Below are 21398 nucleotides of genomic sequence, written 5' to 3' on the forward strand. Positions count from 1 at the left end.
CCACACCCCAAGCTTGCCTGCACTGTTTCAATTAAGCATTAGCAGCCCCAGCCCACTCTCTTTATGACCTTTGGAGATCCACCATCACTCGCTGCTATCTTCATCAATGCAACAAATAATTTATTATATCAAATGCTTCCACATATCCTCTCCCTCAAATCTCAAAGTCGTCGCGTTCATCTTCACTGCTAACTTTTTTTTTTTTTTTTTTCCTTCAGCTATCAGAATCTTAACTATCTGATTTTAATTTTTTGGTTTGCTGAAGCTTCAGTTTGCAATTCATGGCGAGCTTGTCGAATTGTCCGTCCCTGAAGCACGGCGTTTATCTATGGTGTCGTCCCTAATTTGCGATTTCTAAATTAAATCTTAATTTGAGATAATTATGAGAGTACTTGAAAACAAATAAAAAGAGACAAATTTCCCCTAAAAATATTGTTTTTAATTGTGCCCCTCTGACCAAGTTTTGTGGATCCGACACTGATTCCACAATTTGGCACCAAAATTTTTCAATTTTAGACTTGCCACCAAGTGCAGAGCAAAGATATATATATTTGATATTGAGGGTGAGGGATTAACCCAACTGCTTTTTATATATATATAATATTGACGATAGAGGATTTCTAATCGAATCATTACTAAAGAAAGCTATCCCCGCAGGGACACCAAAGATGCATTGATAAAAAGCGTCTCATGCATGGAACAATTTAAGATGATAATTATATATTGGTGGTTGATCTTCAGCATTTGAATCTGATCAGGCCTGTAAATAAATAAATCCCCCTTTCTAATTTGCCATTCGTAGAGAAAAAAAAAAAAGAAAAAAAAAAAAAAGCGAATGAAAAGCGTTCATATGTATGTATATTAATATAATCTTAAAAATGTCTTTAGACATTAATTCCACATGAACTTTCAAATAGGCTCGATGTTATGCCCCTTGATCTCCATTATTCGAAAGAACAATTGCATACACATGAGATATTTATTCTTTACGAAACTTAACATGAAAATCCCAAACCAATTTTAATACAGGGACATTGAAAAAAAAAAAAAAAAAAGTAACCTATTTCGAAATCTTAGCTTTCTTATCAAAGATTCCTCCTCCATAAGTAGAACGGAAAATATCAACCAGAAGAGGAGATTGCATAAATACAAATAAAGTGGCTGGAATGCTAGCAAGACAAATAAGAGGAATGAAAATCCATGAATATCTATCCCTCAGCGCAAGGAGAAGCGTAGCACAAAAGGCTACCATCATGGAGACAATGGAGAAAGAGAGAGCGAAAAGACCAAACATCAACTTTCTAGGCAAAGATTTAAGGAAATCTTGTTCTGCATATCTAGAGGTAAGGATTCCCAAAAACATCAACACTGAAGTAGTGGAGGAAAATAGTGATAGGGCATCTGATATTATGAAAATCTCAAATGTTTGTTTATTCAAGAAAATTGGAAACCCGGAATCCTGGTTGTTTCCTCCGGGGACTGTAAAAGCTGCAGCAAACATGATAGTAACAATGAGAGCACCTACCACTGTACATGAAGTTGCTGTATCTTTCATCCATCTTTCTGCCTCAATCAACAAGTTTTTGTGTTCTTCAGTAAATAATTCATCTGGGGTCATATTATTGAACATGTTTTTTTGGTTTAGAGCAAAAGGAGGCAGAATTGACTTCACCTCCTACAGAACACAAATACAAAAATGTGCCAGTGTTATCTATTATGTATAATGTTTTTGGTATGATAATGGATTCAAGGAGATACGATTTGTTAAAACCCTGTTTCGGTATTATGTTTAGATGCACAAAAAGCTTATCGGGAGAGAGTAGACAGTTGACATCAGACTATATCTTGCCAACCCTAGCCGTACTATATAAGTATATGATTTCATTTCTAAAACAAAGCTGTAAAAAGGGCTTTGAATTTTTTTTTTTATTTTCTGATTGTATAGGGCCTTTTTTTAGATTTCTTTTTTTTTTTTTTATAAGGTAGGGTATGCAAATCGTTTTATTAAATAATTTTTTTATGAGTCATTTTTTTTATTAAATAATTAATAATTATTTTGGAATCTGATTAATTAGAAGAGTTATAGTTCAGCATTAATGCTTGATTTTTCGATGTAGTACAAAACTTGAAATTAAAGGGAGACATTACCAAAAAGAAAAATAACGTATAATTTCATGCATACTATACTAAAATGAAAGAAAAAGACATATATAAAAAGCTTTGGGACAGAGAATATATGACCTGAAACCATTGTAATTCACTCTGCATTTGTAAAGCTGCTCCTGGAATACGATTCAGTTGTGGTTTAGGAGCCAACGTTGCTGCAATATGTAGCATGTTATAATGTTGGCGAGTACGAGTAGATATTACTGACGATTTAAATTTAAATTTATAAATAAGGCCAAAAATTTTTGGTTGACGAAATTTAATTGCATGCATAAATATGTTCGCGTCGAAGTCGTCCTGTCCCATCCCCAGCTCTGGTTTTGCGTTTAGCATACTTTTAACAAATTCTACATTCCCTCGTTCGACAGCTACAAACAGAGCTTCAATTACATGAAGTTCTTGCACTTTATTTTTATCCAAATTTTTTATCATTTCGCACATTTGGCTCAGAAGTTCTGAGGTTTGATCATGAACCAATTTCATATCATATAGGCCCTGGATTCCTGTGTTCATAGTGAAAAACAACTTCAGTTATTAAATTCTTAAAGAACATATAAAAGGGATATTTGCATTTTAACACATATATGCCTTTTAATATGGAGTGATTGCATACATTAATTTTCTGTCTTTATTGCTAAAACACATTTAAATTTTCACCATCGATTTACAATTTTGTTATATGATTTTTTTTTTTTTTCATTATTTTGTTTTGGATTTTTTGCTAGAAGTCAAGTCCAAAACGATCATATATAAGCTTTATGAATTTAAAATTTGTGCAAGTCACGTTGATCACTGTTAATTAGCATAAAAAAAAAATCAAATTACATATATAAGAACTTAAATAAATTGTAAATCAAAGGTTCTAGATTCTAATCTTTTAAAAACGAGACAAAAAGTGCAACCATTGCAAATTAAACTACAGAATATTTTTCTTCAAAAAAAAAAAAAGAAAACTAAAGAATATTAAAGTGCAGTTATTCTTTAATAAATAATTGGGAGGAAATAGATAAACAAAATATAAGCTAAATGTGACATACCCAAAATCTTGCGAACATATAATACCAGTCCCTGGATTAATTTTGACCATACTTTGGGAGATGAATCATTTCCTGTTGAATAATTAAAGATTAATTATAATATATATATATACATATATTTATTTTTTTCATAATTTTTTACACATTGATCTGTTTCCTAATTAATGCGATCCTCTTAAAAGAACACACATAACAATGACTACTTAATAACCAGCTATCCAATTCTTACACAACCATTTCAATTTTCATTTGTTTCTCCATTCATTGCCTACACCTTCAGAAATTATTTTTCTTATTTAAATAAAAATATAGTCACCAAGCTCCGTGGTTATGAAACTTGAAAAACTAGCCCAATTAATATATGCAATAAATTATAACTTGAGGGACCTCCATTGTAATGTTTTAAAAATAAAAATTTAAACTGTAACCATGTGACAATTCTACCATGGAGGTGGAACATTACAAATGATATCAAAGTGTACCCGTCCAAAAATGTACCAACGAGAATGTTGAACCCTTAAAGGTGTGGATTGTAACAAACCAGTATAGATGGGTGCGGGCCACAAGCAAGCTATGTGATATCCAATCCTACATTATATAAATATAAATCAGAGGATGGTTCAAATATAATAATAATCACTTTCATATTGCAGCAAGGACAATGGGCCTCAAGACGGGGATTGTGACAACCTGTGTGAATGGATGCGGGACACTGGCAAGCTATCTGGTATCTAATCCCACATCGTCTATGTATAAATCAAGAGATGATTCAAATATAATAATAATCACTGTTATAATAAAAAAATCTTTTTCAAAGCAGTTAGAAACAAGGTTCGAAAGAGCTTTAAAATTAAACACTCTTACGCGAAGGTAATTCTAGGATGGGTATCCCAAAGCGTGATTGTAACAGCCCAGGCCAGCTGCATATGGATATTGTCCGCTTTGGGTCCAGCCCGCACGGTTTTGTCAAAACGCATCCACAAAGAAAAGGTATCCACACATTTATAAGTTATACTTCGTTTCCCTTTCTAACCGATGTTGGACTTCACAGTGATAGATAACCCAAAAAAAAAAAAAATTCATACTGAATATAGTGGTTAAATTAAGGATAATATCGTCAAAAAATGTCAGGTAACAGTAAATGGGTAATAAAAAAACACATAAAAACTAGATACCTAGTACGATGGTTGTACAAAAAAAACCATACAAAAACTACATACTAAACTGAGGACATATCGTATGTTGGGCTAACTAATGTCCAATCCCCATATCAATTACGGTGGTCAAATTGGGAATAATACTGGACAGAGGCAAGTTGTTACAAACTACTTTAAACTATAGACAATATCATCATTATTAGGCAAAATTTTATTTTAGAACTCTTTAATTTTGTCTTAGATTTCTTTTTTTTAGAAAAATTACAATTATCTCTTTTTACTTTTCTATATTTATTAAAACATATGCATTTGTTAGCTTTCACAATTTAATTTTATAATTATAAGTGAAAATTATATTTTTATAGTATTAATTAATCATAAAATATTAATTTTTTACTTCTTTTTGCCCTAACTATTGAAAATGATATATAAAAACTAATAAGTAAATCTATTTTGACGATGATATAAAAAACTAAATAGAAGTAATAATGTTTTCTGAAAATATAGAATTTAAATGTAATTATAGCAAAACTGAAAATTTTTATATGAAATTCCATCTTTATTATTTTTTATGATTATTTTGAAAGGCAGTTTTCATTATTATAATATAAGTCGGTTAAACATTAGACGTATACACGTGTACCTGTGGTCGTGCTCCCTTCACAAGTGACATGGATAGGTAGAGTATTGAATTCCGTACGGATGTTGCGACAGGAAGTAGAACCTATACATATACCTACACAAAAGAAAGTGAGATCCATCATATATAGCTACTTGATATAATTTAGATTATTGCATTAGTGGTCTTGAAACCTCTATTTATACAGTCCTATGACGAAGATGCAATTTCTTTAAAAAACAATAATTAATTTCAAGTTCGAAACCTTTTATATATTTTCCAGATCCAGAAAAAAAAAAACAAAAAAAAAAAAAGAGGCACATCAACTTTTATCTATGTACTTTCACCGATGTATAATAACATTAAAAAAGACAAAGAGAAACAGACAAACAAAAGAAACTTTCACAATTAAAGATTATTCACTTCGCTAGCTCGCCAATATCGTGAACAGTTGTAAACCGAAATATTGTATTTCTTTGAGCAAATTAAAGCGATAAGAATTGAAAAATGACATTTAAAAAAAAAAAAAAAAAAAAAAAAGTGGTGTATGTACTAACAGTTATATAGCCATTGTTGCCAAAATCTGAGCCGACATCCCCGTAGAAAAGCAGAAGGAAGATTTGCCAATGCATGCACGGCCGTTCTGGTACAGCTGTCTGGAGTAGACTCTACAGTAATCGCCAGTTCTTGGTGGCTCGACAGCAGATCCAATGCAACTTCTAATATACATAGCTCAATCAATTCAACAGCATTAATTATTAAATACTCCATTCTGTTGCAAGTTTTTTTTTTTTTTTCTTTTCAAATTCTTTTCTCAAATTTTTTTACTTGGACTTTCCCCACCATCTAGTTATTATTATTTTTTCCCTTAAAAATTGTACCTAGGCAGGCAAGCATCCTCAATGAGCTTTTTATCCATTATAAATTTTTAATTTTAACAAGTTTCAATTCATTTTGTATATTGAGTTTTTAAAATAAAAAATGAATTTAGCTCTTCAAATTTGAAGAGCTAGAAATACTATTTATATTTAATATCATATTAATATTATTTAATATTTATCAAATTTCAAAATCATTATATTATATTAATATATTTTAATTACTATTTATTGTTAAAAAAACAAAAAAAAAATAAACATAACAATAAATATTTATTAAAAAAATAAAAATAAAATAATAATAAAGAATATTATTGGAAGAAATTTTAAAATTATATTATTTAGATTTAAAAATGCTCTCAATTATAAAAGATATTTATATTTTAAGAATTCTTTGGAAATACGGAGTGCAATTTTGGGTTGTACAGGCTGGTCCAAGTTGAAAAGTTTGGACTCGAACGGGTTCAGGCTGGAAAATTTCGGGCTGCAAGGGAATTCGGGCCAGACTACGCCAATGTTTAAATTTAAAGGTCTTCTGTCTGGAACTATAGGTACCTAGTTGGGTTTGAGGTTCAGGTATTGGATTTGGGCTTTGTATATAACGCATAGGTCTGAATGTAGAGTCCAAAATTTGAATTTTTTTTTTTTTTCTCTCTTTTGATAATCCCAAAATTTTGTTCAAATATATATATATATATATATATATATATTGCTTAGAATATCTTTCATAATGAAATAAAAATAATAATTTAACTTATCATATTTTCAATGTAAACAATATGACAAACAATAAATAATACAACATGAAATATAATAAATATTTTACAATAAACGTAATAAAAATAGAAAAAAATTATAAAATTAAATCAAGCTACTTAATTAAGTTGGGCTTCGGATAGCCTGATGAGTAATTCAATGGACAAAATTTGGGCCTCATCTATATTAAAATTTAAAACTCCAGCTTAACCCAAAAACAAATTGAGCTGACTTGGGCTTGAGCTAAATTGAGACAGGGCTTGTTTGTGTAGGTTAGGTTGCCCTTTGCACTTTTGAGTGTTTTTCTTTTTTCTTTTTTTTAGCTTTTAATAGGCAAGAATACCTATTTATCATTTGAAACAATACATATATATATATATATATATATACACACACATACTCTATTTATTATCGTGGTGACCTAATAATATAAAATCAGGATCCTTCGTTTGTTTGTTTGTTTTTTTTTTTTTTTCTTTTTTTTTTTCATGCTAGTGTATGCTTGACTTTCAATTTTTACTATTCATTATCAATTTAATGGATAACATATAATCATTTATTTTTATGGGATTACAATATAATCAATCACCATCGTGTTCGTCTAAGGGTCAAAAAAATAATAATAAAAAGCATACACAAGTATACACAGAAACAAACAAAGGATCCAAGTCCAATAATACTATACTATGGTCCTTAATTTTAATTATTAAATTTGATAAGTTTATTTAGTTGGGGTGGATCTAATAAAATATTATTAATTCGACCAAATAAGAGGTTTATTGTATATATCAATTCCACTCAACCAATAAGTAAAAGCCATTTTTTTTTTTTTTCCAGCAAAAGAAAAGCTTCTAAACAGAGAAAAAAAAGAAAAAAAAAATTTCGGTTATAAAGCTCATACCGATACTTTGCGTACGTATAGCACCGCAAATAATTGTAGGACCGTCTTGGGGATTGGGTAGTAGATAATCTGCACATTTTCGAGCGAAACCCAATAGAGGTATCGACCCAATTCCTTATGATTGTAGCGGAAGGCCATTGGTAAGTATTCGGGCGTTCTTTGTGACCATGCATTCCGCTATGCTTCGTGTTGCATTAGATATAATAGCTACAGCAAGAGCTGTAAAACCATCATCATCAGTTATTTCTAAGTCTTTTGGGAACATAGCCTGCACTAGTAGCTTCACAATGCTCATATGCCCAGCCATGGCTGCCACATGAAGAGCAGTCCTCCGTGAAAATGTAATTCTTGCTCTAGCTACTCCAGGGTTCGTTTCAATTATCTGCTTTGTTGCGTTGTAATCACCATCCTGTACAGCATTATATAAAGGCTCGAGTTGACGTACCCAATCAGTCGAAATTGCATTCTCTGCTCAGAGAATAAAACAAGGTTTACTTTTTTAATTAATGGGAGGTGAGACAATAATTAATTAGCTTGTTAACCAAATTCTAAAATCAGTTATGCACGATTGAAATTTGGAATTCTTTTTTTCTTCTTTTTTTGATATTAAAGATAGAGGATTCAATCTCGAATCATCTTCCAAGAAAATAATGCAGCCACTACTATTCCCCATAGGTTATCTAATAAAATCTGGACCTTAGATGTGCCCTAACTACTTAACAGAAATTGAGCACCAAGATTCATGAACAAGTGGTCATAAATGCATATTACCTTATCTTGTGCTAAGTAAAATTACAGACCATAATAAATGTTTACATAAGTAAGCTCACCATAATCAGGTAAATGTACAATTCCTTATCATTTCACAAAATATATTTACCAATTGATACATATTAAAATGTTATTAATTGGTATATTCATATAATTTAAATATAAAAAAATAAATTTTTAAATAGATAAATAATTTTTTTAAAATAATCAATTAAATACTAAAATATCATTTGTTAAATTAATTTGATAAATGTTTTGGTAAATTTAACAATATTAATTCCATATTACCAAACCTATAGTACCAAATAACACACACACACACACACACACATATATATATATATATATAAATATCATAGTTTTATTAATAAACAGTACAAGTACCATTTGATTGTTATAATTTTATTATTTTAAAAATTAATATAACTTAAATGTACATAAATAAAATTTTAAAAAAATAAATAAAATTAAATATAAACCAATTAAATAATAATATATCATTTTATCACTTACCTTGTAAAATAGTATATTTGGCTCCGTAGCCTTAATGTTCATTAATTTTGTTTCCATTTAAACATATATTTATCTATATATGTTGTCTATTTCGGTGTATAATTTACTAATTTTTACCAAATTTCAAATAAAACAAAAACCAATTTAACATAACCTCTGGTATTTAACCATAGGTCCCGAGTTTGGTTTCGTCTCCCTAATTTAGATATGGCAATGGGCCAGGGTAACCTTCATCTTTGTGGCGATTGAATGCCTCATTCCCATCCCAATTGTTGTGGTTCTCTGACCACTTTAGAGAAGAAATATGAGAAAAAAAATAAAAAGAATTCTATTACTCTCTTGGAAATAAAATACAAAAATACAAAAACTTCTCTCTTGGATTCTCACGTGGAATCTCTCTCTACACTCTCCAATTCTCTCTGGAATTGCTCACTCTTCTCTCAAGCTCTCTCTGGAACTTATTGAGCTTGCTCTCTTGGCTTGTATTTTGCATGGAACGGGAAGGAGCCTATTTATAGGCTTACAAGGCCACAATCTTCAACGGCTTAGCCCACAATTGTTGATTGGTGCAGCAATGGTGTCAACAATGGTGGCTGTCAAAGATGGTGGCTGTGGTTGGTGTGGCTGTGGTTGGTGCGGCTGGACTTCACAATTCTCCCCCTCCAGCCGCATTTAAAAACTGATGGTCATCTGCCATCTATTCCAGCTATGTCTCTGCATAGCTTCAGCTTCTCTTGAGCAACAACTTTTGTTAGCATATCTGCTGGATTCTCTTTTGTGTGGATCTTCATCAGTTTCAGCAACTGTTGATCTATTACTTCGCGTATCCAATGATAGCGGATGTCAATGTGCTTTGTACGGGAATGATACATTGAGTTTTTGCTCAAATCCATGGCACTTTGGTTATCACAATGTATCTTGTAGTCTTCTTGTTTGATGCCCAATTCTGTGAGAAAACGCTTTAACCACAACATTTCCTTACCCGCTTCCGCTGCGGCAATGTACTCTGCTTCAGTAGTGGATAAAGCAACACACTTCTGCAATCTTGACTGCCATGACACAGCTCCCCCTGCAAAAGTGTAGAGATAACCTGATGTAGACTTTCTATTATCAGGGTCTCCGGCCATATCTGCATCTGTATAGCCTTCTAAGATTGGATCACCTCCCCCGTAGCTCAAGCACAGCTTCGATGTACCTTTAAGATACCTGAGAATCCATTTGACTGCTTCCCAGTGTTTCTTTCCAGGATTTGAAAGAAATCTGCTCACAACACCTACTGCGTGAGCAATGTCTGGTCTGGTACACACCATTGCATACATCAGACTTCCTACCGCTGAAGAATATGGTACTGACGCCATCTCCTCTATCTCTTCTTTGGATGAGGGGCACAATCTCTTACTCAACTTGAAATGATTTGCAAGTGGAATGCTGACCGGTTTGGCTTTATCCATGTTGAATCTCTTTATCACCCGTTCAACATACTTCTCTTGAGATAGCCATAACCTTCTATTCTTCCTGTCTCGGATTATTTGCATTCCCAAAATTTGTTGAGCTGATCCTAAGTCTTTCATATCAAAGGACTTAGACAATTCTTTCTTCAGCTGACTAATCTTCATTGCATCTTGTCCAACGATCAACATGTCGTCCACATATAGCAAAAGTGCAATGAAGTTTCCACCTGAAAATTTTTGAATATAAACACACTGGTCTGCTGCAGTCCTTTTATAACCTTGACTCACCATAAACGAGTCAAACTTCTTGTACCATTGTCTTGGTGCTTGCTTGAGGCCATACAAGCTTTTCTTTAGCTTGCATACGAGGTTTTCTTTCCCTGAAACCTCAAATCCTTCTAGCTGCTCCATGTAGATTTCTTCATGTAAATCACCGTGAAGAAATGCTGTCTTCACATCCATCTGTTCAAGCTCTAGGTTTAGACTTGCTACTAAACCAAAAATGACTCGAATTGAAGTCATTTTTACCACTGGTGAAAAAATCTCATCAAAGTCAATTCATTTCTTCTGAAGAAATCATTTGACCACCAATCGGGCTTTGTGTTTCACCACCCTTCCGCTGCCATCTTTCTTGAGCTTGAACACCCATTTATTCTTTAGTGCCTTCTTTCCTGTTGGAAGCTCAACCAACTCATAAGTATGATTTTTCTGCAAGGATTCCATCTCATCTTGCATTGCTTGCAGCCACTTTTCCTTCTCTTGATGAGAAACAGCTTCCTGGAAACTCTCTGGCTCTCCCTCTTCAGTAAGCAGAATATACTCAGATTCTGGAAATCTCTTTGATGGAATTCGGCCTCGCTCAGATCTCTGAACTTGTAAACCACTGGTTTCAGGAGGTGTACCATCATCTGACCGCTGTGATGGCCCTGCAGCTGCTTGAGAGGATTGAGTCTCTCCCTGCTCAATATCCCCTTCTTCCTCCTGGTCTGCTTCTGGTATATCTTCATGCACCTCATTATCCTTCGTGGCTATTTGTGCTGGTGCTGGATTAGGACAAAAATTCTCGGCACTAGAACTACAATTAGGAGACATTCTGGGCTTTTCAATGTCTTCCATTTTCTGGTTTTCATGGAATACTACATCCCTGCTTCTAATAACCTTCTTTGTTTTCGGGTCCCATAACCTGTATCCGAATTCTTCATCTCCATATCCTATAAAGATGCATGGAGTAGATCTTGCATCGAGCTTCTATCTGACCTCCTTGGATACATGTACATAAGCTAAACAACCAAACACTCTTAAATGAGAGTAGGAGGGAATCTTACCCGACCACATTTTCTCCGGAATTTCAAAATTCAACGGTACTGATGGTGATCTGTTGATTAAATAGCAGGCGGCACGAACAGCTTCTCCCCAGAATGGCTTTGGCAGCTTAGCCATACTGATCATACTTCTGACCTTTTCCATAATGGTTCGGTTCATTCTTTCGGCTATTCCATTATGTTGTGGGGTGCGAGGGACCGTCTTCTCATGTCGAATGTCGTGTCTTCTGCAGCAGGCATCGAACTCCTTGGAAGTATACTCGCCTCCATTATCTGAGCGGAGGCATTTCAGCTTCTTTCCTATTTCACGCTCTACCATGGTATGAAACAGTTTGAAGTAATCCAATACCTGGTCCTTTGTTTTCAAGAAATATACCCACACCTTCCGAGAAGCATCATCAATGAAGGTCAGGAAATACTTGTTGCCACCTAATGATTCCACCTCCATGGGACCACAAACATCAGAGTGCACCAGACTAAGCAACTCTGATCTTCTCGATGCAGAGGAACTGAAAGAGACTCTATGTTGCTTACCAAACAAGCAGTGATTACAAGGATCTAGCGCAGCATCCTTGCAAACAGTGATAAGCTTCTTTCTTGCCAAAGTGGACAATCCTTTTTCACTCATGTGACCGAGTCTCTGGTGCCACAGATTTTGAGACGCCTCTCCTTCTGCAATATTGAGGCTGTCTGCACATATCTTCACATGAGTCTTGTACAACGTTCCACAAATATGTCCTCGGGCGACAACTATGGCACCTTTCGTCATTTTCCATGTGCCTTTGCTGAAGTAGTTGTCATAGCCTTGCTTGTCTAAGGCTGCTCCCGAAAGTAGATTAAGCCGAAGGTCTGGAACATGACGGACATCCTTCAAAGTGATTGTACAACCAATATTCGTTTTTATCTGAATATCACCAGTTCCCATAATCTTTGCGAAACTGGAATTTCCCATCTTTACCGTACCAAAGTCTCCTGCTTTGTACGTTTTGAAGAAATCTCTATGTGGAGTGACATGTTAGGATGCTGCAGTATCGACTACCCACTCAACATCTTGGGTTGATATATGAAGGCATGTCTCTTCTTCGGTGGAGCAGAGCGCCACTTCTCCTGTACAAGTGACTAGTGTCTCTCCATCCTTCTTCGGATGATTACCTTGGAGTCTCTGCTCTCTCAACAACTTTCTGCAGTTCTTCTTCATGTGACCCTCCAGGCCACAATGATAGCACTTATACGATGATTTTCTGCCGTCTGTAGATCTGCCTCTACTCTTGCTCCTGCCTCTCCCCCTATCTCGACCACCTCTTTGCTGTCTTCCTCTCTCTGTGACGAGGGCATGTGACTGATCCATGCCAATGTCCTTTCTCCTGGCCTCTTCATTAAATAGGGCATCCTTAACCATAGACAGAGTAAGTTTGCCATTCGGGGCCGAATTGCTGAGAGAGACTACCAATGTCTCCCAACTGTCTGGAAGAGAGCTTAGAAGTAGGAGGACCTGATCCTCATCCCTTAGTTGGTAATCCACAGCAGATAGTTGATTTACCAAGCTCTGGAACTCACTGGTATGCTCGGCTACAGAAGTTCCACTCTGTAATGTTAGATGTACCAATCGCTTAAGCAACAGGGCTTTGTTCCGAGCAGTCTTGGCCTGGTACATGTCCTCCAATTTTGTCCAGAGGGCATATGCATCCGTTTCCTTCGCTACATGATGGAAGACACTGTGGTCGATCCATTGCCTGATCTGACCAATCGTTTTCTTGTTTAATTTCTTCCATTCTGCTACTTTGCTGGGATCGGGGTTTTCTCCTTTAGCTTCTATAGGATCAAACAGATCCTTACAATTGAGGAGATCTTCCATCCGAGGTCTCCAAAGTGTATAATTTGTGGCAGTGAGCTTAACCATAGCTCCCGAAGATGATTCTTCCATTGACATTATGGCTTGACCAAAAATGGAGCTGAATTTGGCAAAACGGAGTTAACCATTGCGTCCGGAACGGCCGAAAATGGTGGACTTGACTCTTCCGGGGTCAAAATATAATTACCAGAAATTTTGGGGCAAAACTGTAATTTCACAAAATATCTGGGTCAACCTGCAACTACAGAAACTATAGGGGTCAATCTGTAATTTCCAATAGTTCAGAGGCTGCACCGTAATTTCAGAAAACTACAGGGGTCAATCTGTAATTTCCAATAATTCAGGGGCTGTTCTGCAAGTTCAGTAAATATAGGGGTCAATCTGTAATTTCCAATACTTCAGGGGCTGTTCCGTAATTTCAGAAAATAGTGATGACGTGGCAGATGGTGCTGACGTGTCAACACGTGGCAGATGACGTGGCTGACGACGTATCGGCTGGCGTGGCAGATGACGTGGCAGGGGTGCGCTGACGTGGCTGCTGACGTGTCTGCTGACGTGGTCGTCTTCAACCTCCAGACGGCGCGTGCGGCGCGTGAACAGTTGCAGAAAAACTTCAGTCGGCGCGTGGAAGGCTCGTTTTCTCTCCGGCGAACTTGTGTTTTCTCCTCTCGTCGGGTACTTTCACCTGGTATTGTCAAATTAATTATTTGAGCAACTTTTCAAAACACCAACTTGAAGAACAGTGGCTCTGTTTCTTCAAATTTTGAACCCAAGCTCTCGACCTGGAGCTCTGATACCACTTGTTGTGGTTCTCTGACCACTTTAGAGAAGAAATATGAGAAGAAAAATAAAAAGAATTCTATTACTCTCTTGGAAATAAAATACAAAAATACAAAAACTTCTCTCTTAGATTCTCACGTGGAATCTCTCTCTACCCTCTCCAATTCTCTCTGGAATTGCTCACTCTTCTCTCAAGCTCTCTCTGGAACTTATTGAGCTTGCTCTCTTGGCTTGTATTTTGCATGGAACGGGAAGGAGCCTATTTATACGCTTACAAGGCCACAATCTTCAACGGCTTAGCCCACAATTGTTGATTAGTGCAGCAATGGTGTCAACAATGGTGGCTGTCAAAGATGGTGGCTGTGGTTGGTGTGGCTGTGGTTGGTGCGGCTGGACTTCACACCAATCCCCTTTAGGAGGAGCAGGATATCCTCGTTCCCATTTTTTTTCCCTTTTAAAATTTTTTATTTTTAATAATAATATTTTTTTAATTATTTTTCTTAAATGTAATTTGAAATTAAAATACCATAAATACATAAATTGCAAATGTAAGAAATAAAATATCAAAATAAAACTATATAAAAAATTTATATATTTAAATAATTGTATAAAATATATAATAAAATAGGATGGGTTGGGACCAGGGACCTTGTTCTTCGGCCCCGTTCCAGGCAATATATTTTGCCTTGTTTTTGCTTTAAGGGACAAATCGCCCTATTAGAGGCAGGGCATTGCGATTGGATTGGACGGACAATTTTTAAACACATATTAAATGTATTATCATATTATACAAGTTAAAAAAAAAAAACAAAAAAACAAAAAAACAAAAAATGTTATTTTGTAAGAAAAAATATTTCCAATTTTTTTTTCCACTTTTGGAACAACATAAAAAAAAATGAGTATAAAAATGACAATTTTACTTTTCTCTTATACTCTTTTAATTATTTATTATTTTGAATATATTAAGTTATTATTATTTTACTAATAATTGTATTTTTATCATGCATATTAAAAATAACTAATATTAATCTATATTTTATATCCATATTTAATAAATTTATGATGTATTTTGAATTTTTTCCATGTTTTTAAATAAATCAAATTATTTAAACACAAACGTATAATATAAATTTTTTTCCTGTTCCTTATTTCATTAATTATGATCTCCAGTTTAAATATATGTGTATATATATATATATATATATATCAAAACATAGTGTTATATGGTTTATATTAATTTGGTCAAATTTCTAATAAACAAAAGACCAATTTAACCTCCTGGGTTCAATCATGCTTACACAATTTTCGTATCTCCAGCTTACCATATGTTGTAAAAGATAATAATAAAATAAAATTTGACAGTATACAAGTTTTTATTAAAAAAGAAAAGAAAAAAAAACCAGTATATACGTTCATATTGATGAAACAACTTAAAAATAAATTAATTAGTTAAGAGATAGCCCAAAGGTAAAGTTTATTTTTTTTAAAAGAATAAGAATAATAATAATAATTTTTCTTTTTTTCTTTTTATTATCAATAATAATTATTATTATTTGGTCATAAGATGAGAGAGTAATGTATATACTGACCTTGAATGGCAGCCTGGATCAGAGGTTCAGGTCCAGCCATAACCATTGATTCTGCCAATTTATCCCAAGCTTCTTTGGCGTTGGTGATGTGCTCGATAAGCGAGACAGCATCAGGACCGCAGGAAATGTGGATTGCATGGAGAGCTGTGGCGTTCTTTCTCTTCCAAGCCATTTCCACCGCAACATCCCAAACATCAACGAAGGTCGGCGTTGGCTCCAAAACATCCCAAACATCTTGAGCCATCAAGTAGGTTCGAAGCCGAATGCTCCATTCCTCATAGTTTTCTTTGTTTATAAGAACTTCAGGAACAATTTGAGTACTTAGGACAGCACCGTTTTTGGTACTCATTGATCTCTGATCATCAGTCAACATATAAACGATTAGTGTGACAAATAATTAAGCTTTTCACTCTAAAAAAGTTAACCCAACAAATCTAAACAAAATGAATAGACAAAAAAAAAAAAAAAAGAAAAAAAAAGAAAAGAAAATGGAAGTTCTTATTTACTTACAAGGTTGTGGCAAATGGAATGATATGCTGCCGAGTAAAGTTCTCACTGGATTTAAGGCGTTCCTTCTTTGGATGTAGAGAGTTTTGGATTTGTCAGTTTGTATATGGAGTTGAGACCTTTTATTCCTTGTTTTTTGTTTTTTGTATTTTTTTATTTTTTTTTAAATTTTTTTTCGCTTGGATTGGATAATTAAAAATTTCTACGTTTGGGTTTATTTCTGCTTTTGCTTTTTCGTTTCCACATATATGATATATAAGAGCTTTTCCAGAAGCTAATAGATATGTTGTTCACTAGTCTTTTTATTATTATTATTATTATTTTAAACCAAAAGCATTTATAAAGGGGAAAATACAATATTTGACTACATTGAACACACACACACACACACACAAAAAAAAAAAAAAAAAAAGAATTAAAATAACAAAAACTTAGGTGTTTTCAAATAAGCGTTTTTAAAGATTGAAAAATACTTTCATATTTTAATTAAAATATTAAATGTAAACAATTTTCCTAATTTAATTTTAAAAATATTGATTACTATTTTTAGTTAGTAATGTTATATATATATTAGAATAACATATATAACATTAAAATATGTTAAATTCTCACCAACTTTATCAATATACAAACACCTCATAATAGATATATTGTTCACTATTATGCATTTATAAAGGGTAAAATAAAATATTCGACAACACTGAACACACACAAAAAAAAAATGAAATTAAAATAACAAAAACTTAGCTGCTTTTAAATAAGTGGTTTTAAAAATGAAAAATATTCCATATTTTAATTAAAATATTAAATGTAAACAATTTTTCTATTTTAATTTTTAAAATATGGATTACTTAGTGATGTTAAATATATTAAAATATATATATTAAATTTATTTATTTAATAATATATATTAAAATATTATTAATTGATATATTTATATAATTTAAATATATATATATATATATATAAATAAATAAATTGTTAAATAAATTAATTAATTAAATATTATTAAATAAATTAATTAAAATTTATTACATTATCTACCAAATAAATATTTTAATAATTTTAATATTATTTAATTTCAGCCCACGCTTAACTACTTACGAAGAAACTACCGGATGGATGCGCTTCCACGTGGCTGATCATAATTTATAAAGAAAAGATTGCTAAAAAACAAAACAAATAAAAATAAAAAAATAGGCCCACAAAAATAACTTTTCCGTGCGAATATTAGATAGTGTATGACATATTGTGCAGAAAAACAATTAATTCCCTCCTCTTTAGGGCTTTTTGTGCTTGTTGCAATGAACTACTACTTGTCCAAAAGAATAAAAAAAAATAATAATAATAATAATTTAATTTGATCTGCCCCACCCAATTAATAATGCATGCAGTTTCGTACATCAGTATGATATATGAATGCGATATATTTGTTTGAGATGGATTAATTGGGTAGTTGGTTTTAATTATTGCAGTTGCAACTAATTAATTTTCTACATCTGTATTGTACATCTGCAATTGCTTTAATCAATGAAAGCGCACTTTTGAAAATACTATTGTATGTATAACTTCTACGTACATACAACTGTAGCAAAAATATTTTGCAGAGAAATATTTTCCAAAATTTATTAGTGTTCAAACAGGTAAGTTAAGAAGTTATTTTGCAGAGAAAAACTTTTCCAAATAATAATAATAATAATTACGAAGTTTCACACATTTTGTAAGAATTGGGCTAGGATTTGAATTGAGAAGCAGACAAATAAATGTAAAGAGAAATTTTATTATTTATTATTATTGATAATGATCATTAATTTAAGTAATAAATTTCAATTAAAATATTTATTTTTATTATTTTTATAATAAATTTTTCAAAATAACTTTTTTAATAATAATCATTTAAATTATTATTTAATATGTAAATTTAGCTAATGAATAGTATTTTTATGTAAAGAGAGTAAGAAGTCTTCTAGAAAGTGAAATATATGGAAAAGGACATGACATGGAGCTTAGCATAATTATATCTGCCTTCGTTGGCTTTTTTTTAGGTAATATCTGCCCTATTTTGAAGAGATGCTTGGATTAGTAATAAAATTCTACATGACAGAATAATATAATACGAATCTATCAAAATTGTTAGGTTTTGCTTTACTTTAATAACGTTGATGGATTTATAATAGCGTCAATATGATAAAGATATATTAATTAATAGGTTGTTAACAACTTGTTAACACATTGCCAAAAATATTTTAATAATATATATAATATTTATTATTTGTTTATATTACATAATATTATTTTCTTATATATGATATTTTAATTCATGTATTTAATATTTAATTATGTAAATATAACTACTTTTATACTACTAGTAATTAAATATAATTTTGATAGTGATTATGTTAATTTTAATATTTTTATTTTATTATAATTAAATAACATATTAATCAAATCATTAACGAATTACATGTTAATTTAATAAAGAAGTTTGTATTTACATGTTCCAACAGGAAAATATATTGCCTGGACATGATTTCTTACTCCTTTTTTTTTTTTTTTTTTTCTTTTCTTTTTTCTCTAATCAAGAATCTTGGACCTACGAGGTTTCTGCTCCAAGAACAGCCAACTGATTCATTGACTTTAAACTATTTTAAATTAATATCCGTTTTAGTTTATACATAAATATTATATTAATGGTTCTTTACTCCGTTTTGCTTTTAATATTAACCAAGAAAGATAAATAATCCATTCTTTGAAGATTTTATTTATTACACAATGAGACCGAAGTGGACATGATGCTAAAGAATTGATAATCTGGGTGTGTAGCAGAGTTTCTTACCCATCCGTGGCAGAAAACTACAAAAGCTTTTTTCTCTTCTTCTTGATGTGGACTCTGTTTTTCTAAGTTGTTTGTTTCTGGGCTCTGTTTTTAAGAGAGGAAGTGTTAAGAAAGAGAGACAAAATACTCATAGAGATATACGAAAGTGATGGCCAATAATTTTTTAAACTCTCAAATTGCTACATTACATAGGTTTGCTTTTTATTTGGTTGTCTTTTTTTTTTTTTTTCCCCATTGAAAAAAAAAATAAAAAAGAAGCAAGGTTTTGTTTTTACTAATAAGAGTATATGAGTCATACATGCTATATATCATAAGCATAGTAAAATTGCAGTTTGAGCCAAAAAAGAAAAAAGAGAAAAAAAAGAAAAAAGGAAAACAGAGTACTAGAAATAGCTATTTAAGGTTCAAACGTTGATAATGAAGTTAAAGATTCCTTATTTCTAAATGGTTGGAACTTAGAGCCATTGAATGTGGTCTGAATCAAAATCAATGTAGCTCAAAATGGCCAAGTGACAGAAAATTAATTTTGTTTGCCATCTTGGTATACTATCTAGATGTAAAAAGCTTTTAACAAATTTCAAGTTTATATCCTCTTCTTGCTGGAATAATTTTTCCATAATATATCTTGAATCTCTCTCTTCCAGCATTTGCAGGTACCTCTTTGTAATCTTCAACTTTGGAAAGACAGATCAAAGGAGTTTGGTTGTTCTAAATCCCCTTCTGCACAGCACAAGCGAATTATAAAGCAAATTAGAAGAATCTACTGGCTCTATTCAAGTATGTAACGCTTCCTTGTCTGGCTTTCACATTACCAAATTTATGAGGTGCTATTAGCAAAAACTGAAGCGAGGTTCAGAAAACTATTTAGTTTAATAATCTATATATTTTCATAATATATATATATATATATATATATCTATATAATTTTGCAATAAAAAAACACCATACTGTGTGCGTCTAATGTCCCACAACATGTTCTAATGTCCCATAACATGTTGCAAGATGTTAGATGTGCATAGGTGCCCTCTATAGCAGAACTGATTAATTTTACTATAGAAAGCACCATATTATGTGCATGGAACATTAGACGCACACAGGTGCTCCCAATATATCTCTTTTTTTTTTTTTCTTTTTTTCTTTTTTTTTTTCTTTTTTTGTTGGCACATTCGTGGAGATTTTCCTACTTAAAAATCAATGAATATAGAATCCAATATGCAATAGTATTAAAAGCATGCAAGTTCATACCTGGAACTATTATAAATCATAACTGGTACTAATAGCCCTTTGATACTTGAATTCAGCACCGTTTGGAGCCTGGAGAGATTTAACACTTGGATTTAAGGAAGCAAATTCAAGAAGCTCAGGATCAGATTCAAAATATTTCATTTCTTTGTCACTCAAAGACACCCAAGCTTCTACTCCATTTTAGTTTATACATAAATAAATAAATACATTTTTAAAAAAATAAATATAAATAAATATAAATTAATAAAATAATAGCATCTTATTTTACTGCCTCACCTCATAAAACAGTATAGTGGATGCTTACTAATTTTAATCAAATTTCAAATAAAACAAAAACAAAATTAATATGACCTCTATTATCTAACCATGGATCCCAAGTTTGGTTCCGTGCCTTTAATTTAGGTATGGCAATGGGCCAAGGTAACCTTCATTTCTGTGGCGATTTGAAGGCCTCATTCCTATCCCAATCCCCTTTAGAAGGATCGGAACTTTTGTCTTATTTTTCCAATCCCGACTTCCGTTTTCCAATGGTATAATATAACATCATCCAGAAAAAAATAATAATAAAAATTATCCAAAAATATATATAAATTAAGTAAAAAAATATTATTTTTTAAAATAAAATAAAATTCTACCACTAAGAAAATAAAATCAGAAAAACCCCATCCATATTTGGCAAAAATTTTCAAAATAAATTAATTAACTAAAAGTAGCCAAATAAAGTTTACTTTAAAAAAAAAAAGATAATTAATACTTTATTCATTTATTTATTTATTTTTTATCATATACTGACCTTGAATGGGAGCCACGGGTTCCACGACCTGAGGTTCAGGTTCAGCCATGGAAGCAAAAAGTAGCGAAGCACAAAATAATATGGAAGCTCTTACGCACAAGGCGGTTGGAAAAAGAATGATGGTGCCGGCCAAAAGAGCCCTCTGGATTTAGAGAGTACCAGTGCTTTTTTGGGATATGCAAGAGTTGCGTTGATACATACATACATGCATACATACATACATAT

The 21398-nt window shown here is 32.3% G+C and overlaps 2 protein-coding genes and 1 long non-coding RNA gene across 4 annotated transcripts; all 3 read right to left on the reverse strand.

Moving 5' to 3' along the window:
• Positions 1–915: 915 nt before the first annotated feature.
• Positions 916–5750, reverse strand: LOC107433568 (ankyrin repeat-containing protein ITN1). The gene is made up of 5 exons (XM_060819804.1): positions 5537–5750; positions 5004–5096; positions 2502–2669; positions 2242–2369; positions 916–1675 (listed from the first exon to the last, which is right to left on the reverse strand). Exons 1-5 carry the CDS (start codon positions 5748–5750, stop codon positions 1061–1063), a joined length of 1218 nt encoding a protein of 405 aa, XP_060675787.1. The 3' UTR covers positions 916–1060.
• A 1769-nt stretch (positions 5751–7519) lies between these two features.
• On the reverse strand, positions 7520–16483 carry LOC125421520 (uncharacterized). 2 transcript variants are annotated; one of them, XM_060820014.1, is made up of 3 exons: positions 16303–16483; positions 15793–16147; positions 7520–7982 (listed from the first exon to the last, which is right to left on the reverse strand). In XM_060820014.1, exons 2-3 carry the CDS (start codon positions 16139–16141, stop codon positions 7630–7632), a joined length of 702 nt encoding a protein of 233 aa, XP_060675997.1. In that variant the 5' UTR covers positions 16142–16147; positions 16303–16483; the 3' UTR covers positions 7520–7629. The 2 variants fall into 2 exon arrangements, with proteins under 2 accessions (XP_060675997.1, XP_060675996.1); XM_060820013.1 differs by lacking the exon at positions 16303–16483 and having other exon boundaries at positions 15793–16188.
• A 3016-nt stretch (positions 16484–19499) lies between these two features.
• LOC125421454 (uncharacterized) lies at positions 19500–21357 on the reverse strand. The gene is made up of 2 exons (XR_009640480.1): positions 20381–21357; positions 19500–19855 (listed from the first exon to the last, which is right to left on the reverse strand). It is a non-coding gene; the product is annotated as an uncharacterized LOC125421454 (long non-coding RNA).
• Positions 21358–21398: the final 41 nt, after the last annotated feature.

Source organism: Ziziphus jujuba, chromosome 8 (assembly GCF_031755915.1).
Source record: "Ziziphus jujuba cultivar Dongzao chromosome 8, ASM3175591v1".
Classification (NCBI taxonomy): Eukaryota; Viridiplantae; Streptophyta; class Magnoliopsida; order Rosales; family Rhamnaceae; genus Ziziphus; species Ziziphus jujuba.